Source organism: Phoxinus phoxinus, assembly GCF_949152265.1.
Source record: "Phoxinus phoxinus genome assembly, chromosome: 14".
NCBI classification, from domain to species: domain Eukaryota; kingdom Metazoa; phylum Chordata; class Actinopteri; order Cypriniformes; family Leuciscidae; genus Phoxinus; species Phoxinus phoxinus.
This window is the reverse complement of record NC_136889.1, coordinates 15978678-15992421: the sequence shown is the minus strand read 5'-3', so window position 1 is coordinate 15992421 and position 13744 is coordinate 15978678. Positions and strand designations below refer to the sequence as shown.

General features: G+C 35.8%; 1 protein-coding gene across 1 annotated transcript; it reads right to left on the bottom strand.

Annotated features, from left to right (window-relative positions):
• Positions 1 to 238: 238 nt before the first annotated feature.
• Positions 239 to 13466, bottom strand: slc2a15a (solute carrier family 2 member 15a). Its single transcript, XM_079635042.1, has 12 exons — positions 13194 to 13466; positions 12161 to 12259; positions 10786 to 10946; positions 9594 to 9718; positions 9363 to 9508; positions 9113 to 9245; positions 7825 to 8012; positions 5310 to 5420; positions 3949 to 4050; positions 3672 to 3747; positions 1851 to 1978; positions 239 to 1651 (listed from the first exon to the last, which is right to left on the bottom strand). The coding sequence occupies exons 1-12, from the start codon at positions 13236 to 13238 to the stop codon at positions 1397 to 1399; spliced, it is 1569 nt and encodes a 522-aa protein (XP_079491168.1). The 5' UTR covers positions 13239 to 13466; the 3' UTR covers positions 239 to 1396.
• Positions 13467 to 13744: the final 278 nt, after the last annotated feature.

Below are 13744 nucleotides of genomic sequence, written 5' to 3'. Positions count from 1 at the left end.
TACAGCTGTTTGGTATCCATAGGGGAAGGTGAGAGACTCTTCTTTTTAATTAAGCATTAAATCTGCCTCTTCAGTGAGTTAATGAAGCTCTTCTCTGACTGGCAAAGGCACTCTTTGGAAGAAACCAATGGTGTCTGTACTCAGATCCTGCTTTGTAAGCTTTTTTTCACTCCGCACCCTGATGTTCTCAATAAATGGGTTACCACAGGCTCATTTAAAACACTTTTATTTGGTGTGTTATAAAGTTTTGAATACTATAAAAATATTTTTAGTACATGTGTGGTCAAATATAGTTATATCCATATAAATTAGATTGAAACTCAGACATAATATAGATAATATATAATATATTATATATATTTATATCCTTAATATACTATGTTACCTTAATACACTACCCTTCAAAAGTGTGGGGTCTGTAAGATTGTTTAATGTTTGTGAAAGAAGTCTCTTTGGCCCAAGTTGGCATTCATTTGATAAAAAATACAGCAAAAAACAGTAATATTAAAATCACTTTTTTAAAAATATATTTTAAATAGAAATGTATTCCTGCTTTGACAAATCTGAATTTTCAGCCATTAATCCAGTCTTCACATGATCATTCAGAAATCATTCTAATATGCGGATTTGTTGCTCAATATTTCTTATTATTATCAATGTTGAAAACATGCTGCTTAATATTTTTTTTAATATTTTTTTTAGAGAGAGCTCAAAAGAGCAGAATTCATTTAAAATAGAAATATTTTGTTGCATTATAAATGTCTTTGTCACTTTTGATCAATTTAATGCATTCTTGTTGAATACAAATTTTAATTTATTTTTAAAAAACCTTACTGACCTTACATTTTTTAATGGTAGTGTATACAGTACGTACTAATACACATTTACAGCTGTAGCAGTATTCAAAATGACTAAATGAAATTCAAAACAAAGTTATATGTAAAATACCTGTGCAAGTTTGATCACTGTGTATTTAAAGTTGCTACAGCAGTCTCTGATGAGGTGGTATGTTAGCACCTGAGCATTTCTAAATGGTCCAATGCCATTTAACGCTCACAATGTGTGCAAGAAATCATTAAATCAAGAGATCAACTATATACGATAAACATATGTATAAGGCCTATATACATGAAGAAATTTCATAAACATGAAAAATAGTCCAAAACAAAAATCTAGCTTGTGATTTCAAAAGTTTTCAAGAACAATATACATGTTGCAATACATGTATATTTCACTGTCCTAGCACACAAGGTATATCACAAAGCTCAGGATGTTTAAGCATCATTGCAAAGCTAAATCTGATTCTGATCTGAATCAGCCGTGATCATAATCGATATGATTAGAGTTGATCCAATCCCTAAACTTTTCTTATGCATGGTTTCCTTTTCATCTGAGTTCAAGGACAGGAAGAAGAGCTGTCAAATTCAAGTGAACCATTCTCAAGTGAACCATATCCATTCATCTTTTTCAGTTTGAGCTGGTCTGGGTGAGTGAGGGCCTGGCTCTCTTCCACAGCCTCTTTAGTAGCAAACATCTGACTAATCTCTACAAACGTCTTATTTTTAGTTTCAGGAATAACAAAGTACACGTAGATGGCCACTGCCACACACACGGAACAGAACACCAGATAGCAGTAGGACCCAGCAGACATCTGTAGCAGAGAAATAGGATGGAATGCAAACTAAGTTATTCCTTTTAAAGCAGCTGAATTAAATGAAGATGATTGAATTTCACACTGATTGACTTTGACAAATGTTTTCAATGCACAAGGTGACCTCAATCCTGGAAAACCTTTTTTTGATTATACGCTGTGTACCCTTAGCTTCAACTGCGCTATATGAACACGATACCTGAAGGAACGGAAAGATGAAGCCGATGGTGAAGTTCGACATCCAGTTAAGAGACCCTCCCACGGTGTATGCGGCAGGACGATGGGATTGCTTGAAGAGCTCAGCCGTGATCAGGAACGGAACACCCGCTAAAACAGACACATCCGTATTAATGGTATATCACGACAGCATGTTTAATAACCAAACTTCATCTCAGAGAAAAAGTACTGTGAAACCTAGAACGGTCATATTTTTTTAGCCTAATACAATGCATATAAGCATAATATTATGAATGCACTTTTATGCACATGCATGTACGCTCTGCTCTACTGTAGTGCAACAGTTCTTGGAGGGAGGATAATAAACTAGCTTTATGAAGAGCTCGTTATCTCAATATGCAGGAAGCAGAGATTGTTCCACTGCTTAAGTTCTAATCCCTTTTGGTTACAAGTGAAAAATAAGGAGGCACAAGGTGTTATTTCAAATGTAATGAATTCAGGAACAAGCCAAGCGATGGCTTCATTATTTGTGCGTGATAATTGCAGCAGGAGGCATGCTGCAGTTAAATTGATAAGGAACTCTGCTTGTAATTCATTGTTCATGCAAGATTTTGTCTTAAAAAGCCATATTCATCATTGTTTATGAACAATGAGCCATAAAAAATCCTAATTAAAGACGTAATTACACCGATTGAGACTGGGGCCTGAGAATGAATTATAGATTTTGGAGTTGGGTTGGATAATGCATCAACTCAGTAAAGCACTTCTAGGCTCATTCATCACTGTAGCAGAGCTACTCCTCTCTGTTCTTATTGTGCGCATAAACTATGAGTCTCATGCTCATTCAGCACTAATAGAGGGAAGTGCACACTTTAACTTTCATACTTTGATCTTCGAAACTCTTTCAAATGCCAATATCATCTCCTCAACAGTACAATTTATTATCACTATATCAATTTAATGTAATTCGGTCTAGATTTCTAATATATCTGTTCACTATTATCTGTTATGTCTAACAAATACCAAATATTTTAATATGAAAAAATGTGGTTCACGGTCACACATCTTTGTGTAAACTAATATACTCAATACATCTGTATTGGAACAATGTATCTTCTGATTATGTGTGCTTACAGAAAAGTATATTTTCATAAATTTTTTATGCAACATCTAAGTTAGTATGTTTTTTTTAAATATATAAATCATTTCAATCCATTTTAAAAAACGTTATGAAAAATATGTAAAATGAAAAAAAATATTTTAATGGATTAATAATGCTAGATAGCATTAATCCTAGTGAATTTGGCTGAACAATGTTTATTAAATACTTAATGTTTATTGAAATACATAAATAACAAGTATAATATATATATACACTAACAAGTATACATAAATAACATGTAAAATATTAAAATAATAAATATTATAAAAACAAATACATTTGAAACTATTTATTTCTAAAAGTTTGAAAGGCTTTAAACTATTATGAACAGATAAAATGTAAACATATGGAAAATATGGCAAAATATAATGTCTTTGTAAAATTAATATAATGTATATGACAACACCATCTAATTCTCAAACATATATTGAGGTCTAAGCTCTTGCTTTTCAAAATTCTTCCTCCAGGTGTCGCTATTTCACTATTTGAAGGCCTCATCTGGGAATTCAGGGTCAAAGAGCAGGCAACTACTCATCCAATTGAAGCTTGTGCTTTACTGAATAGGTCTGAGCATGACTTAAAGTGATGTAGCCATGCAGATTACTTTAGATGTAGCCATGCAGATTACTTTAGATGTAGCCATGCAGATTACTTTAGATGTAGAGACACAAAAAAGCTCACCTGGTCCAATACAGAACCCAGCTATGATACCCACCACACACCCCACACTCACATATTTCATGAAAGGCACATGTGTCTGAAAATATGATAATAGGAAATGGTGATTATATGATGTAAAGATGATAAAAGTGTGATAAATCACAATCACATATGCAAAATAACGACACTCTAGCTTGCCCAAATATTTGCTAAGAGTAATTTCAAAGGGCAGTGCAATTTAAATTGAATTCAGGTTAGATTTAAGTATTTTTCACTTTGTTAATTATGTTTTACTTACTTGAAGAATGAGAGACAGTGTAATCCCAGCACAACAAATTCCCATGACACCAAAACCTCCAATTATCAATGGCCTTCGCCCAAGACGTTCAATGGTGAAACACTGAAGGAAAAACAAGAGATGCAAAGTGGATGTAGACAATAGGCACTTCCTTTTTGTCTTGATCAGATTAATCAGATACTGCGGTCTTGAAAGGATGGCTTTTGGTGATTGTTTGAAAGCAAATGTTGTAAAAGCATAAAGTGGAACCCTGTTTTTTCATTAAATGCTGCTAAAATTGAGCGCTAAAGCTGTGCACTGTTGACTTAAAGGCGGGTGAAGCTGACATAAGAATGAATAGCTGTAATTTTATAACCAATCTCTAGCGTTCCTCTCGTGTGCCATTCGCCTCCCGAGTGAGGGCCAATTGACACTGACAGCAATGAGTTCTTCTGACTAACAGTGTGCCTCTTTCTCTCCGGTTGCTGCTGGTGCATCACTAAATCCCGGCTAAGCGACGCAACTGGGAGAGAGCAAGAGGACTGTATCTGGCCTTCATTACAGCTCTGAGATGTGACCCAAGGAAGGAGGAGGCAAAAACAAGACATATCACTCTCTCTAACGCTCATCTTATACAGTGTTTTTTTATGAGTGTCAAAGCAGAAAAATACACAACGTGAGCGGAGAAAGATTGAGGGCAAAGCTAAATGAAAATGATTGAGATATGAAAAGACGTTCTTTCTCAAATGTAGCAACTCTAGTGTAGTAATAGACCAAGTGATGTCTAATAAACTATTTTGCCTCACTATATAACCTTGTCAGATAGTCTTTTACCACTATCAATAATTGAAACAGACAATTTTCACATTCGACTCTGTGAACGCATCGGTAGAATATGAAAACGCACCCCTATGGGGCCTTCAACAATCTCTATAGCTTCAGTTCCTACAGTGGTGTACTATTTCTAATCATTCTTAAAACAAAATAAATTTACACCAGAAGAAAAATCATACAAGATATTTAGAGATTGTTGCATGATTGATATAAGAATATGCTGATTTAAGTTCATTTGATCCCTTTGGTTATTTTTTTAAGCAAAAATATTTTATTTTAATAAGCTTATCATTTATAATTATCAAAATTATCATTATATTTTGTTAGATTAATGCTTAAAACAAAACAGATGAAAAATAAACTTTATTCTTCTAACTAAGAATGTTTACAATTTTTTTTGTCAAATCTTAGCAAGTCATCGACCAAGTGATGTCCAATAAACTATTTTGCATCACTATAACCCTGTCAGTTTTTTACCACTATCAATAATTGAAAGACAATTTTCACATTCGACTCTGTGAAAGGATCGGCGAAATATGAAAACTCACCCCTATGAGTCCTGCAATGATCTCTATAGCTCCAGTTCCTACAGTGGTGTACTGGATCTCAGGGGCTGGGATTCCAGCGTTCTCAAAGATGTCGTTGGTGTAAAACCAGATCTGGGGAGAACATGAGAAGGTAAGTGGAAGAATAGTGATTTTGGCTTGTAGAGGTGGCATATCGTGACTGCGAGCGGTTACGGCATACAACACTTTAGATTCAATTTGAGAGCTGGAGGGCTGTGTGTGAGGTTAGGCAGGGGGGTAATCAGAGAGAACACAGACGGTTTGAGAGCTGCTGGGACTGTAGAGGACACTCACGGCCTGCCTCTCTCCTGCTGCTCATGCTGAACTCAGCCAAGACTCACCACCTGTCAGCCCCATTTACACTGAATACACACACAGATGCTCACAGGGTCACCTGCCACCTAAGGGCCCCACAGTCAATGTCATTTAATATTCAAATTTGATATCAAACCCCATAGGGCACACCTGGATAGTCCTACTTGGATTTGACATCAGCAGCTCAAGACAATGTTTTTGGGAATTAAAGTTACTATGAGTTTACATAAGAGTCTCAGAGAGTTTTTAAGTACAGTAGTTAAAAAGACAATACTGATATTTCAGCTTTGCAGGCATATGACACTGTAAGGATATGCTGTTCTGTTGTCCAGCAAGCAATTGTTATTTATTTATTTCATAATAACCTCTGTAAAGGCCAGGCTAACTGAATAATGCAAGTCACACACATTGTCATGTTCTGGAACTCCTCAAACATATTTTCTTCTTCTTCCAGTATTAGTGGAATGAATGTCAATGTCAGTAAATTAATTAAATTGATGAATCGCCACTGGGATAGCTTTTATTTATCGCCTTTGTGAGGTTTTAAAATGAGATGAGATGAACATGGCAGAAATAGAAATTGCGATTTGACAAAGTCCAGATGGAATCTGCAGACTTTTTTTCAGCATTTTTTCTACTGATTTTGGGAGATAAACTGTGGAATTCTGCAGAATCTGATGTGTTAAACATAGCTGAGAAGTGTCAAATTAGCCAACATCAAATGAATGATTTAATGAACAAAAAGCAAGGAGTGAGGAATATGTATAACTTTTCGAATGAGTTTTGGGCTCGCAGATTCTGTGTGTGCCTGGTAATGAGCTCCCTATTGGTCATTATCCTCATTATTACATAAACAATTAGTCTGCCACCAACAACATTTCAGGGCAATAATACAATTAAAAGACATAATAAATAACATAAAATAAAAACTAATAATTCTACAGCATGTCACTCTGGTAAAACTTTTAAATGTGATGCTAGAAAGCTTTCCACAGTTCCTTTGGGAGAAGATATTTAACAGCAAATTGTGTTTTTGCTGAGATGCATTAGAATTCTTATTCATAACCCTGATACTTGTCATAATACAAATGCCATAAAAGAGCAACACAGAGGCAAGTTTAAAGGGACGGTGTCAGCTGACAACTTCAAAACTATACCATCAAACTACTACTAAGAAAAACTATCCTTTTCTGGAATAACAAGCTAATAGTTAAATTGTTAGCTCTGATTTAAAGGGGAATGTTTATAGATCAAAAAAGATCTGCCAAATCACCATAATCACCCTTTTAACGATGTAACAATTAAAAAATACATCTAATTTGCTTGAATAATAGCTTATATTTATTGCTGTAGCAGAGTAGTGCAAATTAGATTCCATAAACACTATGAAAAAAAAAGAAGATTGTAATTTGTTAAGCTCTGATGGATAAAGAGTGAGGTTTATGTCAGCTCTGTCCTCTTAATCATCTGAATAATTAATCTGCAGTTAAGTATTTTAAAAAGGTAATTCGCCTTTTCTGATGAATAAAGAAATGAGGGCTCTTTAGCCACTTTAAATTCTGGCCCATAGCCAATGCTCTGCTGCGCAGGTTGAACTCACTTTAGGGGCTGTTTATCAACTAAAAACATACAGCTTTTTATGCGTTTTAACCGTTTGTGTACACGGCAACATTGTTTTGGGTGGCTGAAAATGCAAACTTTTGAAAACGGGTTTCAAAGTGCACGTTTTTGAAAACGATCTCCGTGTAAACAATAAAAACGTGAATCTGTGAAAACGATGACGTCATGCACAAGCGCATTACATGTTCTGTCTATAGTGTTTCATCGATATCTAAAAGCCTGGCAGCAGGATGCAGCGTTTTTTTGTCTTTTCGTGGATCCGTATGAATGGGGATTGTTTTGACAATGGTGTCGTCTGTATGCAGAAAACTCAAAGGAAAAAACTTATCCATTTTAAGCATTTTTTTGTCGTGTAAACGTACCCTTAGTTTCCTGCTTTTTATTTGGCGTTGGAAGAAATTTAGTGAGGCTTTAGAGGCTAAATACTCGCCATACCCAGATCCCATCACTGTTCACTGCGTTCATATCTATTACAGGGAACTGGGAAGGAGCAGGTACAACAAGCAATCTCAAAACATGCAGTGTAGTCAGCTCTAAATGTAAACCAGGATGTTAACCTTACCGCATCAATGCCAGACAGCTGCATACCGATGTTGATGACCACAACAGACAGGACCTGCCAGCGAACTGTTTGGTCCAGGAGTAGCTGCCAGACAGACACGGTCTCATCTGAGGAGAGAGAACGTTGCTCCTCCTGCATCTCCTCTATCTCTGCTTGGATGTTGCATTTGGCTCTGTACCATTTCAAGGCTGCACCAACAAAGAGAACACAAGATATTGGTTTAATCTTTATTATACCAGGGGTCTAATTTAAAAGATTTAACATGAGGTGCTTTTTTTGTCACCGTACCATATCCCAGTCATACCATTCCCACCAAATACCCAACTTAAGCATGACCAATGAACAAAATAAAACAAATAACATATACTATAATACTCATCTCATGGCAACAATCACCCTCCTACATGTCGATGAAAGAATGTGTGCCTATACTGCAAAATAATAATTTCTTAATCAGAATTTTGTCTTGTTTTCCTAGTAAAAATATCTAATCACCCTTAGAAATAAAATAGAAATGAGTTTTACCGTTTTCGAATCCATTCAGCCGATCTCCGGGTCCCGAGTTCCTAGTCTTATTGGCCTAAAAATCGCAACTTTTTATTTCCTGTCACTCTTAGTACACAATGTAACTACAGAAGAGTCAAGTTTTAAATATCTAAACTCTATGGTAATTTTTTGGAGAGAGATGCTAACAGTCTAATCAGATTCAATGATCTATGATCTATGCTAAAAGTGCTACCGCCAGACCCGGAGATCGGCTGAATGGATTCGAAAACGGTAAAACTCAACTGTTTAACTCTAGGGGAGTTGGAAAATTAATTTCCAAAAAAAGTGGAGTGTTCCTTTAAAACTAAATAAATTAACTCGAGATATTAAGACTAACAGAACATGTTGATTTAAGTTTATTTTATTCCATTGTTTGTTCTTTTTGAAGCAAAAAATGAATAATAATAATCATTATATATATATATATATATATATATATATATATATATATATATAATGATAATGTATATATTTATATATATACTGTATAAAAATATATAATGAATATATTTTATTATATTTATGCTTTAAAAAAAATGCCAGCGTGGTAAGTAAAATAAGCTTAGTTCAAAATCAAGACAAAAATACTGATTAATAAGTTGATCTATTGCATATAATGTATTATTTTTTTTAATTCATGGTAGATTTGATGGTTGAATAGGATTACACCATCAATAGAGAGATTCATATTTTGAACTATACCTAAATGGCTCAAGTTCTTACTCGAAATCATTTCTCTCACCAGTGATAGTGGCATGAACATTGTGCTTCTCAATCAACAGGTAGCGTGGACTTTCTGGAAACCACGGTAACAACATCAGCTGGATAAAGGTAGGGACAACCACAAGAGAGAGAAACAGCGGCCAGTGCTCCTCCTGTCAAGAAAAAAAAGCACAAATTAAAACAGAATGCTGAACTCTATTTCAAAACTTTTATGAAAATGAAACTGTATGATGTTAAATAGATTATTGAAGTTAAGTAAGCTGTTGCACCTTCCCCAAAAGTTCATGCAGGCCCAAGATTTGAGCTGAGAAAACCCCAGCACAAATGAAAATGCTGGGCACGAGACCCAGGAAGCCTCTCAGGTTTTTGGGAGCGATCTCTCCAAGGTACATGGGCACCACGCTTAGAGAGATACCTGGAAGATGGAGATGAGGAAAACATATAAGGGTCCATTCATGTCTTACTTTGCTATACATGCTTTTTTTTCAGTTGGGACTTACCTGAATGTATTCCTGTGACAAAACGACCAAAGATGACCATTTCGGGCGAGCTGCAGATCCTGCTGAACCCCATGAAAGATGCTGCTAAGAACACCAGTACAGTGGAGTTTACCACTGTTCCTTTCCTGCAAAAGCAAAACCTTGTGAAGTCCTGCTCTGGCACTGCTCATTAAGCTAGGACAGTCATGCTTGATATCCGGACACCTGGGAGTTTAACTATCAAAACCAGATAACTGATGTTCCATGACAGTGCTGCTGGGTGAAATAGCTGCATTCCTTGATTAGTTCTATCAAGTTGTAAACTTTCCCCCTGATTTACAGACGGCTGCACCGTGTTCTGCGTTATGATCACCTTCCTGCTATAAAACATTTTGCTGGACTGAAATTGATTAGAACAATAAATAGGATCATGAATCATCGTCTTTCATTTGCATTTAAATGTCTGCAGTCAAATCTTGTGGCGCCACTCATAGACACTCAGAACAGACTAGACAGGAGGACTTCCAGAGTCCTTAGAGAGCACAAAATAGAAGTGTAAGCTATGGCTAACACAGCGCACATAGTTAGAAACTGTTTAATTAAACGGTTTTGTCACTATACAATAATTCTACATGCTGCCACAGATATAGTAGCTTGTTTCCATACAATTACAAAGAATGTAGACAGAAGCATTCAAGCTTCAAAAAGGACAGAAAGCATCATAGAGTACCATAAAATTGGTCCCAAGACAGAGCTATTGTTTGGCATCAGAAGACTTGGAATATAACTCACACAGACAACTTTTATGATACTTTCATTGTGCTTTTGTCTTGTTTTTTAAGCTCTATATTCTCCATTCACTGTAATTGCATTGACGACTGGTGCGTTATTCAAAATTAGCGTTTCATGGAATAAGTAAGTCATCCAACAAGATTTTGAGTAAATGATGATAGCATTTTTATTTTTGGTTTAACTAATCAGGAACAAAGACGTTCGGAGCCTAATGGACTGAACAAAATGCTTGCTCGTTTCCAGAGTACAAACAAGGCCATTTACAAGGCAAAGGCAAAGTCATTCAGTGCTATCAGAGAGGTCAGGTGGGGTGACAGATGAGGAAGAATATACCTCGGTGGCCTTGACACTCAGAGGAATTTCTGGTAGAGTGACCAGTGACCACACTATGCCAGATGTTATGGGTCTCCTCCTGACTTACCTTCCAAATTTGGTGACCAGCGTGCCCACCATCAAAGAGCCGACCAGGCCTCCAATCGCAAACACAGAAACGGTGAGAGAATACATGAGCGTCAGGGCCTCCTCGTTTAGTCCAGTTCCATTACGATTTACCACTGTACGGTTATAGAAGTCTTTAATGTACTGTGAGTGACAGAAAAAGGGAGACAGAGCAAATATTAAATATTTCACAAAGAAAATCCTGTTAGCATTTACTCTTAATCATACTGTTGAAAAACTGTTGGGCTTCCTTTATAGTGGAATTTTTGAAGACAATTTTGTATTACCATGTATTGTAAGAAAAAAAGGTCCAAATTTCAACAACATTTCATATTTCAAGCTTCTGTTCAGTGAGACACACCAATCTACATGGACTTACAAGCCTCTGTCTCGTGACAAGCTCTTCTCTCTCTTTTTCTTTATGTCACTCACTCGCTTTTCTGCATATAACTTTAAGGTCACAGTCTAATTTAATTACAGTTTATGTACCTTTTCTTTTCCAAATTAACTCAAGCTGGAACACTGCAGATAGTGCAGTACCATGACTAGGGAGAACTCCAGTATTTCATTTTTTATCAACTGAACTAAAACAGAGTTTAACAAAAATCTAGATTACCAATAACATTGATTAGCCTAAGCTTCTGCTTAATTTTTTTTTTTAAGAACCAATAACCATTTCAGCAGTGATTTTTGGATTTCTCTGTTTGAATCCTCTTCATTAGCACGTGATGCTTCAAGAAAAACAGCACAAAACAAAGCCACTTAAATAGGGTATATAACAGCCAGTCAGGAGACCAGACAGGAAAATTTAAATATTTTCATCATTAACAGGCTAATGGGGCAGGGCAAATAGGTCCCTACTTATATACATGAAGAGCTGCTAGAGGCAACCACTGCAGAACAAAATGCCTGACAAGCCAAGATGAACAAATAACATCTAACTGAGTCATCTACAAAATATTAAAATAAGGCATCAATACTTTGTTTCTTCCATTTTTTTTCACACTGTAAGCCCGGCTCGATCGGGCCAATGGAGGCATCCACACACTTATATTATATATATTTAAATTACTATTTATATAATCCCACAATTCCTTCATTTTAATTTGTACACACTACAACAAGAATGTCTAGAATGCATAGAATCGTGTTAAAGCAACATTCTCTGACATCTTGCTTAAGTAGAGACTCTGTTCAGGCCACTTTGTTTATTCTGACATGACATGACATGCATCTCTCTACTGGAAGCCACTTTTTTGTGATGAATGGAAATGTATTGGTTATGTTGTCTAGTGATTACCTTTTTTTGATGAGCAGTTTTGGCAATCAAGGTATTGAGTATGTAAATGAACAATTACCCCAGCAGGAGAGTTGACCACAGCTAAGTTGTATCCATAGAGCATTGAGCTACCAAAGGAGGTCAGGAAAGCCACTGCCAGCAGAGATGAGGTAAGATGCTATTAAAAAGAAAAGAACAAATATGTATGGACTGTGAGCTGTAATTTTCCTTAAAGCAGCAAGATATTTATGTTGTTTCTTTCTTTTTTCAAAAAACAAAACAAACAAAAGCTTTGAAAGAAACTATGAGCACATGTAGACCTGATGTTATAGAATCACATTCATAAGTAGGCCTACCGGTAGTCTCAAACATTAGTGTTGTGGAAGAACTAAATCAGAAATGAAACAAATATTGACTTTTCTTTAAATTTAGATATATTTAGCTAATTACACAAATAACAGGATTACATTACTATGCAAAACAAAAATGTTAGTTTTTATAAACAAATATATTTAAGTTTATAAACATGCTATTCTATTATTTTCTATTCTAATGATCTTAAAATGTTGGAGCAATAGTTCAGGTCAGATGAGGAGAGAATAGCTTTCTCATTGTGACTTCAGTGGTCGTTACACTTTAGATCATGAGTGGAAAACTTAATTTGTTCCACTAAGTGGTCAGATACAGTTGCTTATGTATAGTCCTACATGTGAGGGAAGTTGAGAAAATGTCTTGTGACATTAACTTAATGGCTTTTCTTTGTTCAACACATAATTTCTTACAAAAAGCTAAATGTGACAAGATTACATTAAATATTATTGATATTACAATACATTAAAAAAAACCTAATAACGTTATTACAAAACCTTAATCAACCAAACTTCAACGACCTACTAAAATAAACTTTAATAAAGTATTCTGCTATTTGAGGCATATAGCATACCATAGCCTAACTTATAGGCCTAACTTATAAGACAATCAGAATACGGTTTAAAAGGATAATAAGGCAACTAACGTTAGAACGAAAACAAATAGGATAAGTTACAAAACATAGGCCTAATCATATTTATAACAAAATAACACAATTTAAAGTGATAAAATAGTCTACTTACCGACGTTATTTTGCCTGGACTCGTAATTAACACTTCTTCGGCCATTTTAAAGTTGTTTATAGGCTACAAGACTTCTTGAGATAAAACGTGTGAGTTAAGTTTAGTTAGTTACTACTGGCCGTCTTTTAGTGCTACCGGCTTCTCCACCGACTTCATCTTTGGAAATGAGGGTGTGGTCATATCGGGCATGAGGGTGTGTCCACACTGGATTGACAGCCAAAATATCGTATGATTGACAGCGAGGCGTCCTCTCATCTCATCAGTCCTGTCCTTCCATACGGTCTAGTCCTGCACGCGCGCTTCCCGCGCTGCACTTCCGACCTGAAGGCGCGAGTCTCGTAACAAGGCCAAGCTTGTACAATCACATGACAGTCAGCAACGTGATTCCTGCTGAAATCAATTAGCTAAGTGAATTTACAAGATCTGCGGTCACTAGAATGAGGGAACTACGGAGAATCATAATAGTAAGTAATCCAAAAAGACAGCACGGGAAGCAAAAAGGCGATATTCATAAACGGTTTGGTGTATCAATCGATTTAGAATAGATGAGT

Excerpts from the sequence above, each read along its gene's own strand:
- slc2a15a (XM_079635042.1), bottom strand. The coding sequence starts at position 13,238 with ATGGCCGAAGAAGTGTTAATTACGAGTCCAGGCAAAATAACGTCG. Across the intron at positions 12,260-13,193 it reads GTCCAGGCAAAATAACGTCG|CATCTTACCTCATCTCTGCT; the intron begins GTAAGTAGACTA and ends TCTTTTTAATAG. Across the intron at positions 9,246-9,362 it reads TGCATGAACTTTTGGGGAAG|GAGGAGCACTGGCCGCTGTT; the intron begins GTGCAACAGCTT and ends TTTTCTTGACAG.